General features: G+C 37.6%; 1 protein-coding gene across 2 annotated transcripts; it reads left to right on the top strand.

The window, feature by feature from the left end:
* The first annotated feature begins 585 nt into the window (after positions 1–585).
* LOC120730134 lies at positions 586–21,967 on the top strand. 2 transcript variants are annotated; one of them, XR_005695061.1, is made up of 3 exons: positions 586–1,292; positions 1,867–2,245; positions 21,213–21,967. XR_005695061.1 is itself a non-coding variant. In XM_040026297.1 (2 exons), exons 1-2 carry the CDS (start codon positions 834–836, stop codon positions 2,014–2,016), a joined length of 609 nt encoding a protein of 202 aa, XP_039882231.1. In that variant the 5' UTR covers positions 586–833; the 3' UTR covers positions 2,017–2,372. The 2 variants fall into 2 exon arrangements, 1 of the variants encoding a protein (XP_039882231.1); XM_040026297.1 differs by lacking the exon at positions 21,213–21,967 and having other exon boundaries at positions 1,867–2,372.
* The last annotated feature ends 509 nt before the right edge of the window (positions 21,968–22,476 follow it).

Raw genomic sequence — 22,476 nt, forward strand, 5'->3', positions numbered from 1 at the left:
GAATTTGACAAATCTTCAAGATCTATAACAGTTTTATGAACTTTAAGATGTTAAGTTTGAGCTGTGAATCTCTAAATTTGCTTAAGGCTGGCACTCTGCCCTGGCAACAACACTTTCTAGCACTTTCTCAGTTAAGCTATACAAAAACTGAATAACCAATAGGAGTTAAGCTAAAAGACTTAAACAAAAACCTAATGGAAACCATATTCTGAATAACTTCATTCCCTACAATGCCTCAGAGTCATTTCTCATCAAAAAAAAAAGTCATTTTCAGCATAGTTACAGAGGGTGGGACTGACATGAAAGCAGAGTACATTATTGTCATTCTATTGGCTCAAATGATTAACAAGGAGGACCAATAGAAAGACCCATAGCCACAGAGCATATGCAAGTGCATTATGCTTATGTGTGTGTATGTGTGTGTGTGTGTGTGTGTGGGGGGGGGCACAAATTTAATGAAACAACGAACATTTTAGGCATTTAAATAAAGTTAAATCATTTCTGCTGTTTACACATTCAAAGCCACAGACTGCCAAATTGAGTGAATTGTGACTAGAACAATGATTTCAGTGTGTTTCACATATCTCTGCTGTAATATTTGTATTTATTCAATGAAGTCTCAGAACTGTTAACTTTATTTTAAAACCAACATTGTATTTAAAATCAGAAAAATACTTGCCATACCTGTCATTTTCAAGCAGGTACCTCACAAAAGTTTTTATGAGTTTTCTTTGACTCTACAAAAGCTACAGGTGTTACCATATTATATGACCATTGGATATAGCAGAAATGTATTAACTTCATAATGTTTTTGTGTTGCTTTTTTTTCCAGAATGGCATTAACGAAACTTCTTAACAGCCGCCCAGACACTCCATACTTCCGGCCACCCCCACTGCATTTTAGAATTTTGAATTCCTGTGACCAGCAGAAGGTCATCAGCTGGGATTTTAAAGATGAGACCGCTAAAGCTCTTACAACAAAAAGAAACAAAGTCATAGCTATCACTGATGGGGAGAGTGTGACCAAGGTCACAATTTTTGAGGAATTTGCCTCAAAGGTCCAGCTGTGGGGGTCTTTTATATTGAGAGGCTATGAACTGAGGGGCACAGTGCCCCCTTTCTCCATTAATGTTACAAGTCAGACCCAGTTTTTTAGGGCTCCCACACTGAATGTAAAGGAAGACCTTTACAAACAAGCTGATGAACTCCTCCATCCTCCTGCTCCTCTCACGCCTCTAAAGATGAGTTCAGCCAGGTGCGGGCTCATCACAGCACAAGGGGAGGTGGTGGAGGTAAGTATTTGTGGTTGCATCAGAATTTACATAGCTTTAGGTTTTCAAATAACTCATTACTGCTTGTATTGTTTACACTTAAAATGATCATTTTTGTTTTTGCTGTCAAGCAGACACTTACTTATGTTGTTATTAACCACAATTTAGAAAAATATATATTTTCCTCAAACCTTTTCTGGTATTTATGCAGATTTAAAATCCATTTGCATCATGTCTACATGCACTTGTATTGTAAAGGCTAGATTCTAGCGAACAGTCTCTACTTGATAAAAACAAACATAGCAAATATAATTTGTATATCTGAAACTGGAAAAGTTTTCATTGAAGTTCTCGCTAAAACATGCAACTAAGTTACAAAATGTACTGTTTATAGAAGGATTTTCCACAAGCTGTTTCATAATCACAGTAGATGAAAAGCATCATAATAACTGATACAGATAAAACAGCTTCTGATAAGATCATGTGCAGAATACTTAACAATAACATAATCTAAACAGATGACTGAAAAAATAAAAACCAATCACAGATCACTACACTGACTATTACTGACATTAAATTTCAATTTACTTTTCAGTTTTCTGCTGTAAAGCAAGTGAAGGTGGGGAAACATTATGTTCCCCTTAAAAATATCCAGCTGAAGGAGGTAATGTTGAAATTTAAGTTTTATATTGAAAATAGTGAAACTAATGGAACAAATTTGACATTGCTGTTACAGAATGTATGAGGCTGTGGGCTTCCCCCCTATTTACTGGAGTTGTTATTATTTAATTAATAAATCTTTAATTCTGTCATGTTTGGGATTTCAGGATGGTTATACGATGACAGTCTGCCTCTGGAGGGAGGCAGCCATCTACAACTTCAACATGGGAGACCACATCAGCCTCTCCCACTTGAAGCGGAGCCAGTCCTGTTATGGCTTACAGCTACACAGCACGGGATTTACGAGGATTGAGGTATGAAGAAGCTAAACAAACAAATGTTTAGAACTAGGTTTTCAAATTTGACATAATATTATATATATTATCTTACACACACACACACACACACACACACACATATATATATATATATTTATATTAGGGGTGCAACGATATTCGTATTGATATTGAGCCGTTCGATACAGTGCTTTCGGTTCGGTACGCATATGTATCGAACAATACAAAATTTGTAATTTATTTTATCGACTATTCCGCCTAGGCTGCACTGTCGAGCGCAGATCCACTGAGCGCTCAACACAGACAGCATCGTCAGAAGGAAGAGTGCAGGGCAAGCTAGCGAGACAGAAGTTAAGCTCTCCTTGCAACATGGCAAATTGAACCTCCCCCACCCTCATTCAGATCTGGCACATTACAGAGCATGTTCGCCAACGTTCTGCTGACTCAGCATTCAGAATTTCAAAACTCCCTCTGTCATTAACATCAGCACAAAAACTGTGCACCAGGATCTTCATGTGTGGGTTTCCATGGCTGAACAACTCCCGACAGATTACACAACTCCTGTGTAATCTGTCGGCTGTGTTGGGAAGGTTACTTTTAAAATATATTCCACTACAGATTACCGAATACATGCCTCAAAATGTATTTTGTAACGTATTCCGTTACGTTACTCAATGAGAGTAACGTATTCTGAATACTTTGGATAACTTAATGTATTGTCATGCTTTTTACAACTACATGAATGTGCTATTGCTGTGTGATTTATTACTATTACTGAAGGTTATTCGCCATAGCAATACCAACTAGATTTTTAAATCTTAATATAAAATGAGTAACAGTAGGGTGGACATTGGGTAAGGCTGCACTTTTTGCAGCAATCTCATATAGAAAACTATTCCGCGCGTATATGAAGCAGGTCCGCGTCTCTAAACCGTAGTAAAGGGACCTCTGGCTAACATGTCGGGTTCCGTGTCGGGCTCGTAGCCGAAAACTAGCTTTACTTTGTTGTTTGGGTCAACTTTGCTAGTGAGAGACAGAGAGAGGCGTTGAAAGGCTGCTCCAACTGAACTTATTGTTTTGGAGGAAAACACGAACACAGTTTACAGTCGAGTCTTAATAGCTGACTTACAACTGGGCTCATCAGGCACTCTTTTTGGCTGCAGTGGTTATTATGATATTTACATGCTTCCACCTCCCGTTTTTGGTCGGTGACAACTCGTACTTTTCAACTCTCCTTTTTTTGTGTGCACATTACGGGTATAGGGCAATGCCTGTAGCACTCTGCTCATATTGCCTTCATATTAAAAAAATTTTTGAATAATACTTTTAAACAATATTTCTTCACGTCATTATGTGGGCTGCAAGTAGAGGTGACATGGGCCGTGAGATTGAGACACAGGAATTAGAGCCTCTTAATGCGTATTTTGTTTGGGTTTCCACCAGCGTGGAATTACCAAAAATAGAGGGCATAGCCTAACATATAAAACAGGAAAAGCCGTGTAATCCATTTATTTCAACAAAGTAATTGTATTCTGAATACCACATTTTTAAACAGTAACTGTAGCGGAATACAGTTACTCACATTTTGTATTTTAATTCCGTTACTCCCCAACACTGTCTGTCGGTGGCCCACTTCTTTGTCCATATAGTGACATACTTAATAATCTACTTCATGAATATAAGGCTTTGTCTCAAATCAATCGACTCAATTCCCAGAAATTGTGAGGTGTGGCCCCAATTATCATACTAGCTACCATATTCATGTGATTAAAATGTTATTAAGTTCTCATAAGGTAAAGATGACAATGTAACCAACATAAATACCAAACAAAACCACAGCACATCCAACATCAATATATATAATTACTTGCTAGTTATCACTGCCATTACCGTCCACAGTGATATTGTATTCTCCTACTACTGGCTGAAAATTGTTTGTTAGTCCCTCCCTTTCTGCCACAGAATGAAAATGGCAAATACTGAGGATATATACAATATGTGATTTCACACTCCACTTTTTCAGTACACCATCCAAGCACTTTTCATGCACTTCATGTAAAGAGTGTGAGGGTTGAAAGACACTCAACACTGAAAGGCCAGCTTCAAACCAGGAAGCGTCTTGCTGTGAGGCAAGAAGTGCTACTCATTCCACCAACACGCCCCATCGTACTTTATAATGTTTCTATTACTTCTAACCAAGAACAATATAAATGAAACTCAACAGTGTCTGATACATCTCTCTGCAAAATATGCTTACATTCACATACAGTGCTAAGCAAATTTATTAGGCCACCACCCAAGGAAAGTTTTATTTGATAGCTCCTCTAAATGACCAGTACTGGAAATTGTCAGAATCATTTTTTTATGTTCCTGTAATGAGTAATTAATGGTTAATTTGCTTTAGTGGTTGGATGCTATGCTTGATTAATTTCTGATTTCTCAGAGAAGTTCAGTGTACCGGCTCAAATTTGGGTGTAAAAGAGTGAAAGCAGTTTTTTTTATTTGCCTTACAAATAGCAATATATCTGTTTGTTTGAAACTAAATTTACATTTTAAAAAAAGTGTTTATATATGAAGTCACAGTCTTTTTTGGGGAGGTGGGGAGGGGTTGAAAGCACATTGGATGCTTGTGGATGTAATGGTGTTAGTGGTCATGGGAAAAATGGTGGGATAAATGCCAGTCAGGGGAAATAAGCCACTTATTATCTCCCACGGCTCTGCATAGCAGGTTATTAATCAGTTAACATACACTGCTCTCACATCAGACAAGCATAAAGCTGGGTTTTTTTTCTATCAGCGTGATGGTTAGGGCTTGATGCTGCTGATAGAAATGTGCTGGCATGGTGAGTATCAGATGTGACACTGGGAGGCCTGTGAACAGCAGCTCCAGTCTCTCTTCAGAGAAAACAAAAACTGGACTGTTCAGTTGTGATTTACAGAGTGGTTCTATCACATAGAAGGAAGAGAAGCTCCATGTTTTTTTGGACTAAGATGTTCATCAATCAAGGTGTGCTTTTATCGACATTTTTATTATCATTAAACTGCCTGAACTATTTTTTTAATCCTGTATTAAAATTCTGGTCATTTTTAAGAAGAAAGAGCTGCAAACTTTATGTGGCCCTTTCTTTTATTTTATGTTTATATAACACATTGGAATTCAAAATGTATTTTTTATTTTATTTTATTTTTTTTGGGGGGGGGGGGGGGGTCAAGTTTTGAAAAGTATTCATTTCTTGGTTTACATGACCCCTTTTGGAATCCCACTGGAGGAGAGAACTTTCTAGCACGGTCAGCTAGTTCAGAGACACGCACAACATAAGAGAGAGCTGAGAAGTAAGCTTGCTAGATAGCAAATAGTTGTTGACTAACCATGAAGAAACAACTAATCTAAGATCTGACTAAATACTCTCCAGCCAGGGGAAGCAGGCAGTAATGACGTCCTGACTAACCTCTGCCCAGTTGCCAGATTATATAACCACTGAGTGGGACAGAATTGAATGAAATCAATAAAAGTATTGAGCTTAAAGAGAATGTTATCACTTTGTTGTATTAAGTCTGCTGATATCCTCACCTCACCTTATGGTGGAAAGCACAATTGCATTATAACATGTAGTTAATATGCAACCTTTTAAATTGGTGGCCCTGTATTGTCGAATAGAATGAGCATTTAAACTCAGTCACCTATTTCCTTGTAATCACACACATTTTAGCACCTACCTCTCAAGCCTACACTTTTGTCCACCATACTATAACTTGTTCAGACTAATAGTTGCATCTGAGTGCACTGCATTTACATCTGAAAAACTGTTTATGGAATAAAAATGATCAAAAACCCTGGAACATTTAGAAATATTAGATAATGGAGCAAGGGTCCCTTATATTTCAATTTAATGTTATACCTTAATTTCTTTCCTAATAAGCTATATCGTGTTTTAAGTAAAGAGTGAGTCTTTTAAAAGGGGAGCTAATGCAAACTTAAAAAAAAAAAAAACTAAGATTATGTTTATGAGTATGCTCCTTGTGCTATAATTCTTATTACTTATAATTCTTCCTTTCTTTGTCTTCAGCACACCTGTCAACTCCAAGAAATCTAATGCTTCATTTTACTATAACGGTTTTAAGTTTATGTCAAGGTGTATGCTGTGGCAGGCAGGATAGGCCCAAAATGCTCGGAGACAGGGTGATTAACTAAAAGTGGCAGCTTTATTGCTGGAGAAAACTTGAACACAAAATACAAGTAAACTAACTAAACAATACCAGAAGCACCTAGGAAAACCATAGCACAGGACTGGTACAACACAACAACAGACAGAGAAAAACACAGGGCTTAAATACACAAGCAGGACAAAGAGAGGATGGGGAACAGGTGGTAACACAGCTGGACAAATCAGACATAACGAGACAAAGGAAGCAAAGCAGAATACACTGACATAGGACCAGTGTTGGGAGGGTTACTTTTAAAATGTATTCCACTACAGATTACAGAATACATGCCCCAAAATGTATTTTGTAACGTATTCCGTTACGTTACTCAATGAGAGTAACGTATTCTGAATACTTTGGATTATTATCATGCTTTTTACAACTACATGAATGTACTATTGCTGTGTGATTTATTATTATTACTGAAGGCCCGCGGCTCCGAACCATAGTAAAGGGACCTCTGGCTAATACGTCAGGTTCCGTGTCGGGCTCATAGCTGAAAAATAGAGACAGAGAGAGCCGTTGAAAGGCTGCTCCAACTGAACTTATTCTTTCGGAGGAAAACACGAACACAGCATACAGTCGAGTCTTAATAGCTTACTTACAACTGGGTTCGTCAGGCACTCTTCTTGGCTGCAGTGGTTATTATTATATTTACATGCTTCCAGCTCCCGTTTTTGGTCGGTGACAACTCGTACTTTTCCACTCACATTTTTCTCCCTCTTCGCGCTCACAGACACATAACGGGTCTGGCAGTCCATTCTCCCTGCAGCACGGACTACACTGCCCATAAGGCTACATTCTTTAGGCCTATTAGCTTAGCACAACAACAACAACATCAAAAAAGCGCTCTCTCACCCAGGAAACACACAGCCGCAGAGAGAGCCCGTCACCATGGCAACCCTAACGCCTGGAACAACAGAACGTAGTTGTCAAACAAAACCCAAACAGGCCTGACCCGCCACAATATGAAACAGGAAAATACCGCCGTGTAATCCATTTATTTCAACAAAGTAACTGTATTCTAAATACCACCTTTTTAAACGGTAACTGTAATGGAATACAGTTACTCATATTTTGTATTTTAAATACGTAATGGCGGTACATGTATTCCGTTACTCCCCAACACTGCATAGGACAAGGACTGTCAAAGTAAAACAGGAAGCACGACACATGCGCAAAGATACAGACTCGGAGACACGAGCTTCACACCTAGACATGACTGACTCAGGAACAGAGGGATCATAGAGACAAGGGTCACTAGGCATGAGACATGGGACCAGGACAGGAACAGAGAAAACATGAGAACAGACATTAAACACAAGTTAAGAAAAATACAAAGGAAGGAAACCAGGAAACGAAAGATAACCAAAACCAGGAATAACAATCATCAAAGAATATTAAATCAAGATCTGAAACAGAAATACTAGATTTGAACGTGAACTCAATCATTATCTTTTACTGGAGTAAATCTGTGGCAGCAGATAGCATCAACTGTGACCAAAAAAAATATTCAAAATAGTGATGGGATTTCCAGCTCTTTTTGGAGATCCGGCTCTTTCGGTTCGGCTCACTAAAAAGAGCCGGCTCTTTCGGCTCCGAACCGGCTCTTCAGGTTGTTTTGTTGCTTTAATTAATTTATTATTAACAATATTATAAAATTATGCACAAAAGGAATTACTAACGTAAAAAAAAGTGGTTTTATTTAAATATGTTTATATATAAATATATGCGGTGGTCCCTAGAGACAAAACACGTACCAACTCCAAGACACATTTCTAGCATGAACTGAACTTCCAAAGCAGAGCTACTAGATCACTTAAATTACACAATTGAAAGCATATGTGTATTCTTTGTGTATTTATACACAGGCACTCATATATATTCAAATAATTAAAAAAAAAATGTTCATTTACCTGTTATTACCACACACCAAATCCGGTCGTTGGTACTTGCTGGCTTGTGTAGCCACTCGGTAACAAAAGTTCAACACTGCCCCTAGCATCCTGGAGCACTTCTGTTGTCTTTTGTACGTGTTTTGAGTTTTTATGTGCTTCTGAGTTTTTACGTGTTTTGGAGTTTTTACATGTTTTGGAGTTTGTACATGTTTTTACGTGTTTTGGAGTTTGTACATGCTTCAGAGTTCGTACGTGATTTGAAGTTTGTATGTGCTTTGTCTCTAGGGGCCACTGTAAATATACTTTTATTTATTCACTCCACATAAAATGTAATAAATAAATCATATAATACAAAAATCAACTATTCACATTTCAACTTTTAACTATTTAAATTTTCAGCTTTTTCCTTTTACAAATTTAAAGTAAAACTATGGAGTGCCAGGACTGCCATAATGCATTAATTAAATACACCATTAAATAATTAATTAAATGTGGCAATAATTAATTAAAATTGGAATTAATTAATTAAATAAATAGTTATGACACATGTAATTAATTAATTATTGACACATTTAATTAATTATTTATGTATTTCACATTTTAATTAATTATTGACACATTTAATTAATTAATTATTGACACATTTAATTAATTATTTATGTATTTCACATTTTAATTAATTATTGACACATTTAAATAATTATTGACACATTTAATTAATTATTTAATGATATATTTATTTATTTCATTTTGGCAGTCATGGCGCCTGGCTCTCATCATGAAATAATTTTATCTGTCAGCCTCACCCATCAAACTCAGGGGGCGGGGTTAACGCTGCCCATGCAGCTTCTCTAACATTTGATTGGTTGCCGTGCAAAGTAAGTCAAAACAGGTCGATCCTAGATAATCGATTGCTTGTGTAGACTTGGGGCAGCCAGGTATCCCAGAATGCAGATCAAATCACAGGCAGCAATGGTGGTGGTGTAGTTTTAAAATACCCCATTTTTCTGTCACCAGCTACACTTTTAACAGTGTTTTAGCCGCGAATGTCGCGACGTATGTCTGGTCAGGTTGTCAACATAGAACATGTTTGCAAAAGTGCTCAGATGTTTTCAGAGATTTCACTAGCTCTGCTAACAGTCAGCATGCAGAGTGCACCCAGGGGGTTACGTTAACCGGTTTGTTTACATATTCCACTCTCCGTGTTCCACATGTTGCATTCGCAGATTCTCATTTTCACCGAACGATCGTCTCTTTCCGCCTGGTCTTGTGTCTCTGTGCTTCTGTAACATAAAGAACGAGCTGACATTTTTCTCACGAAACCAGCGATCAGCTCAACAGACCCTCAGTTTACCTGCATGCATCCTCCTCCTCATCTGTCAGCTGTTTAACACCTGCTGCTAATTCAAGAAACACGCCTACGTTACCTGGTGATAGTCACAGTTTAACCGGGCAGCCGGTACTTGATATAAAGCAATGTCAGCGCATTTTTCTGCACAAGATAAGTAAATATAGTGTTTTCCCCGAGCGCAGAGCTGCTGGAGCTTGTTTCCTTACAGAGCACTTTATAGGCGAAGCAGCTTCATCAGCGGCTGATGTCCAATCACCGGCACACAGCTTTGAAACCTCAGCTGAGTTTTAGCTCTCAGTGGTTAAACGCTGGACTTCATTCACTCAGGTTCTGTCTGTCGGGTCACGTTTACTTCGCTGTTTTATTTACAACTGAGCAAATCGGTTTGGCTGAGGTTAAAGTTACGTTTCATAACTGCATAGTTTCACAGACGTTTAATAGTTCACTGGCACATGTGTTAGACTGAACTATCATCTAAATATCATCTGTTTTTTAATAGTTATTCAACTGTATTCTAAGCACCAGCTGTCTGTTAGAATGTGATTTTTTTCTCTCTCTGTTGGCAGAGGTATAAAAAATGCGCAGGAAAATCTGACGTGCATGGCAAACTTCACCGACGATATTTAGGGAGGAATAAACACACATCAAACATAAATGAACCATTTGCCTGTCTCCATAATTGAGAGCATTTTCTCTTCTTATGTCAACACTCTCTCTCTTTTTTTTTTTTTTTTTTTTCTTTTTCGGTCATGTTATGTTTACCTGTCAAAGGCTTGTTACAAACTATGAAACACATGGTGCAGACTTCTGGATGTTAGAAGAAAACTAATACTGCTCATGAAGGAGACTAATTAAGGCAGGAAGGTGTCCTTTAAAACTAAACATGTTAATAGGACCTCCCTATTTATATCATAGTTTATGATATAGCACGTGTATTTCAGTAATAGCCTGCTGATTTCAGGTGAACAGTCGCTCACGTAGGCGTTATCTGTGATACTCCTTAACTATAATTTATCCAAGTTAACTTCAGTTAACCATTCAGACAGTTGTTTTGCAATGAAAAATATAAACGCCCATGCTGCTGTTAACCAGCTGTTAACATTATAGCTGCTTATGCAGTAACCATGGTAACCACGGACTCTGAGCGGCTGGATCGACGGAGGTCAGACAACAATTTTACATGTATGATCTTAAAACAGGACACAGCCACTATACGTGCTGGCCTCATATCAAATGTGAAGGCAGACTGAGTCTATGTTTGACGTTTTTTATATCTAATCTTCCTTTTCAAACATTTAAACAGCAGCGAGTCTGCGGCTGAGGGAATACAAACTCAAATTGTCGGAACAGGTTTGCTCGTTTCTTGGATTCATTTGGTGATTTATTAAATGTATAACTGTTATTCTAATCTGCTGCCGAGTCTCTTACACTTTTCTTTATGCTGTATATTTTCACGTCTCTGGAATAGTTGGCAGTTAGATAGTCAGCTGGGAAACTTTGTGTTAACTCATGGAGCTGAGGATATCGTGGATATGCTGACCTCGCTCCGTGGTGTACAGGGCCGTTTACCCTCATGATTAATATTCACTATAAAAATATTAGCCGAACATCATGAAGTCTGTATGTGTTTCATAGTGTCGAACAACCTTTGTACAGTTAAAGCCAGCAGTTACTACATGACAGAAACACCAACGTTATCTCTTTTATGCATCTATACACAGGTCACGCTGATTACTGAACAAAAACCCAAAGATCAGATGTTAAACAGATTTATTTGCTCTCTCTCCTCCTTAAACATGTTTTTAATGTTAGTTATAATTCAGAATTGGCGACTGAAACACGTAGGACACATAAGAACATCAGGAAATAAAACACCGATAAATATAACCTCAGTAAAAGAAGTCAGCGGGGGTTACTACAGCTGTGTACCGGGGCCTGCGCTTTGTCGGTGGGATTGCTTGCGAGGCGAGCGGGTCTATCCCACGCTTTGCCGTCAGACTGGGCAGACATCTCCGAAATCATCGAAGCACTTTTGCAAAGAGGCTGTATCTTGACAAACCGACCAGACACATGAAGATTAAACCACTACATTCTCGGCTAAAAAAATATTAAAACGGTATTTGGTGACACACAAACAGGGTTTTTCAAAGTTCAGTTCTGTTAGCTTCCACATGCCGGTTGTTGTGCGCTAGAAACAATGGCCACCAGGCCAAAGCAATGGTTTTGACTCGATCAGCGTTAACCCCGCCCCCTGAGTTTGATGGGTGAGGCTGACAGATAAAATTATTTCATGATGAGAGCCAGGCGCCATGACTGCCAAAATGAAATAAATAAATATATCATTAAATAATTAATTAAATGTGTCAATAATTATTTAAATGTGTCAATAATTAATTAAAATGTGAAATACATAAATAATTAATTAAATGTGTCAATAATTAATTAATTTAAATGTGTCAATAATTAATTAAAATGTGAAATACATAAATAATTAATTAAATGTGTCAATAATTAATTAATTACATGTGTCATAACTATTTATTTAATTAATTAATTCCAATTTTAATTAATTATTGCCACATTTAATTAATTATTTAATGGTGTATTTAATTAATGCATTATGGCAGTCCTGGCACTCCATATAAAACAACACAAAACACTGCAAACCACAACACAATTAAATATAAATTAAAATATGAAAACAAAAAGAAACATGCACATTATCTGTCATATGGACCTGCATGAATAAACTTAATGAATCCTTTATCATCTGCAACCGAAAATAGTTGTGGATGATTACTATACCTTTCTAATGTGACGTTGTTGTCCCTGGCTCTCTTTCTCTCTCTCCCCCTCTGGATCTCTTCCTGTGCTACCGAGTGTAATTACCACCCCTCCCCCCTCTGCCCAGCGTAAAGCACAAGGCTCGCTTGCTGAGTGAAGCAGAAAAAAAGTGTGAGAGAGAGGCTGAGAGAAAGAAAAAAAAAAAACCCACGTGACGGCTGGCGATAAGGAGCCGGCTCGCGTCGTTCACGTCAAAGACCCGGCTCTAAGAGCCATTTCGTTCGCGAACGACCCATCACTAATTCAAAATCAATTCAATTTCAAATGGAATAAAAGACGTTTCTTTACACATTATTATCCATTATTCTTTCCTGTTAGGAAGCTGGAGTGAATTCTTGGGAACCGTTAAGTGGTGATGTCTTTATATCTTTCAAGATGTTTTTTGTCATGTGGGAAAGCTTGGAGTTTGCCCTGGAGCATGCTGGAATAGCGGAGTGGGAAGATGCTTTCACCACAGCTCCTCATTCGTGCCCTGTAGAACTCAACTTGTGGGGAAAGGGATTAAGTGTTTCAAGATGCACTCCAAAACAAATAACAGATTCCACTTAAGCACAAAGTAAGAGACTTCTCAGATTTTCTTTGTGGTACAGTAGAGTAGACTGGTCAATACCCATGATGGCAACTATCAAATGCCTCTCTGCTTATGAATGTATTCACATTCTGTCAGAAACACAGTGAAGTAATTGCACTGACTGATTCCACTCGAGGTTAATCTGAGCTGACATCATGCTGCAAATATAAAAGATGTACTGCAAGATTTAACAGAACAGAAATGGCGTGGTGCAGACTGGACAGACAAGTCTGTGTCTGTGAGGACAAAGGCACAAAGTTGTTTACTAGATGTGTGTCCTGCAGGTCATTCACACAGACAGGATTTTTCATAGCATTTAGCGAGAGATCAGTTGATACCACATCTTCCCTATATCACAGTCTGTTGATCGCATCGAATCCAATTCACTCTCTGCAGGGACTAAGTTTACTGTGTGTACTCTTATCCGGATTTCAGAAAGCCTTTTTAAGCCGTTTTGCAATTAAGTTTTAAAAAAATGTAAATAAACATTATTATTATTGATATTTTCATTATTATTAGTTATTCATTTTGAATTTGTAGGCAATTAGCTTGGCCTTCAAGAAAATTAATGGCATCAGAAAAGGTTTTTACAAACATGTGTTACATCCATGATAAAACGCACAGAAACACATATAAAGTCTGAATGTGAGAAGACAAATTGTATTAGACCCAAATCCCAGATAGCCATCCTCACGTGGACTGAGGCATCTGCAAGCGGCAAGATAAAAGACAGAGCTGAATGTGGCATCCAAAATTCTCCACAGAAGGATGAGCTCTTACTCCCGCTCTCAACAGCGGACGGCTTGACACTGATGAGCCTTTCTTACGACTGAAATTTGAGCCCAGCTCCATAATCCCCTCCATCCAAAGTTCAGACCATCGCCCCTTGGTTACAAAACTGCGTAGTCATGCAGAGTTTGTACATGTCAACACAGCACTGCTGTGCTGATGCCTTTTTCATAAAAGAGATCGCAGAGCCGAAGCAGAATACATAACAATACCTGGTCCAGACTTAAAAGATGCAAAATTCCAGCAGTGGCTCTCCCTTCCATTTTGTAAAATAAATCCCTGCATCTCTTTTGTGTTAATAATCAAATTATGACCCGTTTTGATGAAAGCTCCACTTCATTAGAACACGCCGAATTGAAAATCCTCAGGATTTTCATATTTTAACTCAGAAAACAAATTTGGTTGAGAAGAATAAACTCTATAAAATTTTATATTTTTGTTAAAAACTTATTTCATATGTCTTTGACTTAAAAAATAGTTTCAGATTGATTTTTTGTTATTCAGTTGACAAGTAATGGGTATCTCTCCAGACACTGTAGCAAGGTTTTCAGCTAAGCTCTGAAAATCTTGCTACAATGTAAACCGACAAGATCAGAACATATATTGAGAATTCTGTCTGATATTTTCACCAAGCTTGCTAATCTCTCAAGACCTCATCTCTTAAATGTGGGCCAGTAAAGGTGTGATTTATATGAAGAACGAACCTCCTCAAGCTTTGACATGACTGAAATACCCCTTTCATTAGAAATATTGATCCCCACTGTTAGATAAACAAGTCAGAGTAACTGAGCTATTGAAAGGGAGGCAAGAACACATTTACCATGTGTGCTGTGCCAGGCTAATAGAATCTGTTTGGTTCCTAAATGTATTATCAACATTTTAAAATGCTGACACTTCTTCCCACGAATTGACTGAAAACAAAACTTCAATATAAGCTAAATAGTTTGGAAAATGTGGACGATAGATACATTATTGAGCTGTCATAAATACATGTAATGATTTTTCCCAGACACGATATGAAAAAAATAATTGTACAGTTACAAACAAGCAGCCAGTAAGTGACTTTCTCAGGACATAATTCAAGTGAGATCTGTGAAATTCTATTATGAGCTTTGCCACCATCTTCCGCATAGCCATTCACTTTTCTGTGGGCCAGGGTGACAACCATTATAGATGGGGGAGCCAATTACTTCTTCTACACTATGCAATATTTATGAAACACTTAGCCAACAGTCTGGAGGTTAATATTTCATTCACAGATAAGACTGAAACTTACACCAAGCACAGAACTTCAAAGAGAATTGCTTTAAGTACCTCACACTGTGACTACCATATCCTGGGTTGTTTCAGTGTATCCCCACTCCAGCCCATTCTTGCATTAATGGGATTGATTAATGAAGACCCTTTTCAGCATGTTTTCAGTGCAGGGCTTTGCATACTGTATGTGTGGTTCAGAGACTCAAGCTAGTGATGGGACATTGATCAAGTCCCACTAATTTCTGTGGCCTCAGGCAAGAAGCAGCAGCACAGATTAGTTGCTCAATAAACAGTCTGACAGTGCCTGGGTCATTTTCAACTGCAATTAGACTTTGTTAGCCTAGAACTGAAAAATTGCTTTTGCACAGCAGACAGACGTCAGGCATCTTCACTGTACAGTATTTCTAATCCTTTCCACTTTGGTATTCTCGGACTCTGTTTCTTTTTATGTTTAGAGCCAATATAATAATAATAATAATAATACTTTACTTTATTCACCTTTTTGGTTTCTGTGCCGTTGTTTTTATAATATTATGTATGTATTGTGTTTTTATATTTTTTCAGCCAATGCCATGTTACATTGGTTACAAATGGGATCGACTGTAGTAGTAGTAGTGGAAGTGGTAATAGTACCTACTATATTAGTATACTATACTAATACTATACTACATTATACCTATTAATAAAGTATTTATTGTAGCATGTTCATTAACTAACATAGTAAAATTAGCTAACTGAAGTCATCTTGAGCACAAGAGCTTGCGACATAATTTTTTTCCCACAGAGTATCATATACATCCTCTGATAATGACATTTACATCACTCAACCCTCATATACCCAAAGATGTTGTAAGTGTATTTGAGCATCCATGCTTGATTACCAAATACCAAGCAGAATTTATAATTTACTGTATGCAAGTAATTCTACAGTATGTCTTGAACATTTCTTTTTCCATAATTGTTTCCTAAATTATCTATTCTGCGCCATCTAAAAAATTCCCCCATAAAAGCAAAACACCATCATTGTGATCTCAAATTTTAAGCAGCTCGCACGTCTCTGTTTTGGTTTTCAGTTAGGTTTTTTTTACGACGGGTGGTTACAAGGTGATGCCAAATAGAGATGATGCTTTTCATAAAAAAACAGCATTTTCCACATCAAACATTGTTCCTAGTTTCAGCTTCACCACTTGAAATCATCTTAATGGGTCACCCAGCCAAACAACTGAACAGCCAGTCACCCAGTTAGTTATCATAACCACACCTCTTTATTTCTTCTTTTCTGATTTTTTTTCCCCTCTTGATTATATTTATTTTAAATACAGCCTGAAACATGAAGCTCCTCTGTGCTTAACACCCTGTGACATGATTATTCTAGTTTGTAGTGGTCAGCAGTCACTGCCACGGTTTAAACATTGCTGCTATGTCAAAAGAGTGCCTCCTGCTGCAATCTGACGGTTAACAGGAGGCTTTAATTGATTGTATGAATATTTGCTATAATTGCAACTCTGGCTGGATGGTGGATAAAAATATCATACAGCAGAAAACATTTTGATCTGCTTTTTCCAAGAGGGAATTACGTGCTAGTGTAGTGCTGCAATTTGGGTGAGGAGAAGTTCTCAGTCAGACAGGATGAGTCACCACAGGATGGGGGGTAGGAGATTGCAATGATTAAACCACACAGACACAAAGTCATGTCAGGAGCACCGATGGAAGCCACAGATGTTTCACTCTGTCAAGTCACACCCTGCAGAGCAGTGACACACAAACTGAGATTACACTCACTGAAGATCAAATTCATAGAAACTCTGCAATGCATTTCTCTTCAAAATGTTCAAAGTTAGAAGTCATCCTTATTAAATCAATTACAGATGGTTTACTTGAGACTTGTAATCTGTCAATAAGGCACAAAATGAATCTAACATTTCTTATTTGCAAAAGACGCACATTTACAGATGGGTTTCCAACATGAATATGTGTGACAGTACAATTTCCCATTAAGACTGCATCCTCACCCGACATGTTTTCTTGTATATGTCTAATTGTTAAAACATTTGAATTTCTGAGAGAAAATACAAAGTTTAAATGATCATGAACACCTGCGTGTGTCTCAGGTAGCGTGTTTGCATTGTTTAAATGCTGCTTAAATACATTAATACACTGAAGTTGTGAAAAAGTCTACATGACAGATGGACCCAAGTACGAGGTGACTCTTGCTGCAAATAGGCGCTAGACACATATTCAACGGAAGGTGAGTATGTGACAACAAAGCAAACGAGTAAAATGAGGGGTCGCTCTTAGAGAAAGCAAAAAACAATATAATTAACAGTTTAGCTCAATGTGCTGACATTTCAAAACTTTACATTTGTGTCAGAGAAAGTAGAGAAAGGAGAAAGTGTATGGAGCAACAGAGGTAATATTGAATAATATTTAGACAATTTGTCTGCTTCAAGAAGATAAAAAAAAAAAGGAAACGTAAAGAAGAAGGAAAGAAAACTGGTATTTCCCATAGCTGCTGTCATGGCTGTGCGTTTGTTTACCTGGTTGACTGTCGTCTCCATCTGTACACAATGGAAAATCAATGGTCTGCCATTTAAAGCTCGCCAAGCTGCTGTATGAGAAGTTCTGTTGGTAGAGGTAACAAAGGCATCAGTAATTTTTATATCATCATTATTGACAGTGCAGAACAAAATGCTAGATGAAGTTCCATAACAGTAATATTTCACTGTTATCTTCTTGGCTTCTGTTATATGCAATGCTATCCACCCCATCCTCTGCTGTTTCGCAGTAGTCGGACTCTTTTATTGTTCTGGAATAGAGCCTATTAGGAAGGGAGTGCAACAAACACAAGAGGTCACTCTTATTTGGGGCAAATTAACAGTAATTACACCCCATCATAAAAAGCACTGCGTTAAGAAGCATCCCAGTTAGCACATACAACGGGTGGGTTACAGTGGGAAAACAAACTGCCCAGTGGTTCTATAAGCCCATTAAAATGTGAAATCCATTTTGACCACCAGGCCCACTTAACAAGCTAACAAAGGCCTGTGTAATCCAGCCTGCATATAGGATAAGTGATTCACTGGATAATTTGCATCATCCTGAGGAAAAATAAAACATAATTAAAGGCATATTTACAAAGTAATTTTTCCACGAGGCTTTCCACTTCGACTACTATGTGCAAACATTATGTCGACCAGAATAAGTGAGTCATGCAATGTTCCTTTTTTGATACTTTCAACAGGTAATAGCAGCACTAGTCAGTCTAGACTTTTGAAAAGTCTGAAATAAACAGTTTTTAGACACCCAGTCAGAAAGAGTTTATAGTCTTAAAGTTTCCCCTCAAGAGATTCATGCTCCTACCCTTCTTCACAGATGGGGAACTTTTCAGCCAATTTATTATTCATTGCATCTTGGGCCAAGGGAAAATTAATTCCTAACATGGAGATATTTGCAAAGGCATGAAAGCAATCTAATTTTCCTTAATCTCAATAGTAGGGGCAGAAAGAAAGCCTGCCTTAGATCAAAGGACCATGTTTGTGTGCTTGGCCACTTTCAGTCACTTTGATTAGGTCCATATCAACACCTCATGCGATCAGTGTTTTATTTCGTGTGATCCTGACATTTCTTTGCTTCACTGAAAGATCGCGTTTGCAATCTAATACATATCCATTCTGCTGCAAACAAAATCTGCATCTGCTTGAACTGTCTATAGTTTCATATTGTATTCTGTGACCTCTACACGGTGGATAGTTCTCTGCTCATGTTAGATAATATTGCTGTTTAACTCTGTTTTCAAATATGGATGATGTTCTTCATTATTATGGAATGCCTTGAATTTATGTGGCCAGTTAAAAAAAACTCTTAAGTGGAATTTGTGGTACAACATTTGTGTGGGTATTTGGCTACACGGAGTGAAGAATTTTGGGTATGCAACCCACGTAGACATGCTTGTGTGATAGACAGTAATTATGCTATGAGTAGGTAGGTTGATTGAAAAGTTGGCTTTGGGAGGTGACAGCAGGGTTCATGAATAGGAAGAAGTGTAGGAAATAAATATATCACAAAAAAAGCACGATGTGAAACACAGACTGTGTCTGTAGAGGACAGTTTTTATATCTTATTACTCAGTTTTTGGCAATGTATGAAGGCACACAGCTGCAATAAGCAGTGTGGATAGCAGTCCAAGCAGACCAACAAAAAGATGAAATTCTGTTCTAAGGCACAGAGGAGTGACAAGGTATTCTGAAGTGAAGCAAAAGCAAGTTTAAGGTCTATTTATGAGGGCTAATTATTATTACCGGAAAACACGATTGGATGTAGGATAGCAGTAGGGAAAAGGCCATGCTGGCAGCTCTCTGACATCTCATTGCTGCTGAGGGTTTCTATTGTCATCAGTCTGAACAGTGTGATTTTTAGCAGCCTGCCGTGATCGTGGTGTGTTGCCAGCACTGTTAGTTTTTGAGATGTTTTCTCTTTTTGATCCAGTTATCGTGAACAAGTCAAAATTTGACATGCCGGTTTGATCTGGTGCAACCTGCAGAAATGTTATTTTACATATCTACAGCAGCACTGCTACGGTGAATCGCTGCTCCACAGTCGTTCTGTATCCCTTACAACAGCAGAAGAATGCGTAGTCTAATGTCATGCCATTAGATTAGTACTTATTTTTAGTGACACAGGGATTTACAGTACTGAGTTCTAAAATATTTCATTTTTTAAATGATTATTAGATTATGAATTTTATAAATACATTTGAAGAAATGTTTTGTCATCATACAAATGTCAAGATTTACCATTAACTAAGAGAGACATTATGAGCACATCTTTCTACTTTTAGCAAACATTTTCCCAATGTCCTTGTTATCAGGTTCTTCCTTACAAACTGAGCACTCCAGAAACACCCATGCAACATTTTCACAGAACGTATTAAATAAAATATCATAATCCATAAGCTACAAATCCAATTTGAGGTCAAAGCGCAGATGCATATCTTGAATAAGCATTCACATTCCAAAAAATGAAGGTGGTGCTATTTTGAGCCACAGCAGGGAGCATCTAAAACTGTAAATCATAGTAAAAATGTTTGCTTAATATGACTATTGATTTATATATCACGCAGTAGATTTTCCACCAGATAGTTTCTGAAATTGCATTTTGGGATTTAACATGAATTTCAATCATCATTTTCCCATCTATTCACTAAAGCATATTCATCACTGATAGCGTAATGATGTTCCCTACACAGTTTGAATGGTGACAGAATAAGTCTCCTCAAATATTTATTATACTACATTATTAAATTATGTTCAGCAGTAATGGCTTTGTTTTCTTTTCCTTTTTTACTCTCACTGCAATCTGAGATACCCAGTGGTACAAAATACCATTAACTTTGGTCCCAGTGCTGACTGTCTATTTGTTTGATTCCATATATTTAACTCCTCTGTTTAAGCCAAGTCACCCCCCTGTCTCTCATTCGCTCTCTCACACGCACACAGACTCTACCCCTCTTTTATGCACATAGGCACAGGGCTCCCTCATCCCATCTTTTAGAGAGAATGGGTAATTATATAAACAGCTTTCAGCGAGGCAGGGATTAGGTCCCAGAGAAAGTGATGCTGTCTAATGTTGCCATATTTCTATCACATACTGAAAAACAGGATCATGAGTATGCCTCAAAAAGAGGAGGAAGAACCAGGAAGAACACGGTGAAGTGAGTGTGTGTGTGTGTGTGTGTGTTGGGGGTGGTATGTATCATTTGTAATATAGTTTAATGCAAAATATCAATGTTGCCACTTAGACCTAAGGATATCACTGTGAGATGTGGCACTGACATTGCATTTAACTACCGCAGAAACGAGGATGTCCTGGAGCGTAATGTGAGCGCAATTAAGTGTGAAATGTGACTTGTATTATTGCTTCAACTGTTTTGTGTAGAATATTTGGTAGTAATTACTACATATCTAGGGTAAGAAGCGGAATGAAACTACATTAAACTCATATTCCCTTTGCTGTGAGAGTAGCTGCTTACTGATGTAGTGCTACCTTCATGTTCCCCACTGAAATACATTTCAGACGTCAAGAAATCCGTGCACGGCCTTCACAAGTCAGAGTCTACAGGTAATTGAAGTTCTTTGCCAGCGATGATTGAAAAGTTCCTACAACCTTCTTGAAGAAAGAAAGAATGAAAGAAAGAAATGAAAAGAAAAATCTTCATGGAGGACCTGGGTGCCTGCAGAGACAGTTTTCCAGTCAACGTGTCTTCTGGAAGGGGGGGATTGTATAAGGAAAATAAAATGTCAAGCTCTGTCCCATTGCAACCTAAGCACAATATCTGGTGTCAAATGGAATCTTCCCTAGACAACGATGAGCTGTAAATTGCATTCAGGGGAACAGTGGATATTGGAATAAAATGAGCTAAGGAAAACATATGTATGCCTGCTAGCTTTTTGTTTGTGGCTTTGTGTGATTCACTGACCAAAGCAGGCCTTTCATTCAAGAGTTAATTTTGCACTATAATGAATTACAGGCACTTTTATTCCTGCAGTTTTACATAAAAATAATAATACTTTCAAATTTAGAGTTGACACATGTTTTTATTGTAAACTGAAAACTGAATCAGTTAATGCACCCCTACTGACTGCATGTATTTTTATGCAGTAAATCACATAATGTTAAGAAATACTAATGTATTACCCAGAGGTACCTACTATATATGAATAATGCTATTGACTGCTACAGACAGAACTGGTATAAAGATGCTTTTTAGAGAATTTCCCACAGTAGTGAAAGCTGAAATGTTTCAAGAGATTTGAAAGAGAAAGTTGATATTCAAATCTAAACACATCAGAGTAACTCAGAATAGCTAAAACAAAAGGGTTTTACACTTTTTATAGATAAAAATGACTTGGCCAGGTTGTGTTAAAAACAGCTGAGCCTACAGTCTGAAACATTTTCTGTCCCTACTGCAATAAAAGAACTGCCGCATACTTATTTTTATTATATTCTTTTACTTTAAAGTTGTTAAAATATGAGAGCTGTTAGCATCGATGTGCATTGATTTTGACTGAACTGCTTTCGGTACTTCGGTAAAGTGTTTGGATTCCTGAGTTCAGGAATGGTATCATGAATAACTTTTGTTAGTGTAGTAAAAAATAAATAACGATTGTTAAGACAGCTGATTGTTTGGCCATTTATTTATACTAGCTTGCCAGTAAAACCCACTGAAGTGAACTGACCATCTTTAAGATGATTCTTGTTGTTGCAACACCTGTTAGATACGCTTCATGTCTAGTCCACAGCTAGGAAACTGCATTTGCTAACTATGGTTGGAACAGAT

Source organism: Simochromis diagramma, unplaced genomic scaffold, assembly GCF_900408965.1.
Source record: "Simochromis diagramma unplaced genomic scaffold, fSimDia1.1 OVJJ01000293.1, whole genome shotgun sequence".
Lineage (NCBI taxonomy): Eukaryota > Metazoa > Chordata > Actinopteri > Cichliformes > Cichlidae > Simochromis > Simochromis diagramma.

Coding starts and splice junctions, on each gene's coding strand:
- LOC120730134 (XM_040026297.1), top strand. CDS start 834: ATGGCATTAACGAAACTTCTTAACAGCCGCCCAGACACTCCATACTTC. Junction 1,293..1,866: donor CACAAGGGGAGGTGGTGGAG/GTAAGTATTTGT, acceptor TTTACTTTTCAG/TTTTCTGCTGTAAAGCAAGT.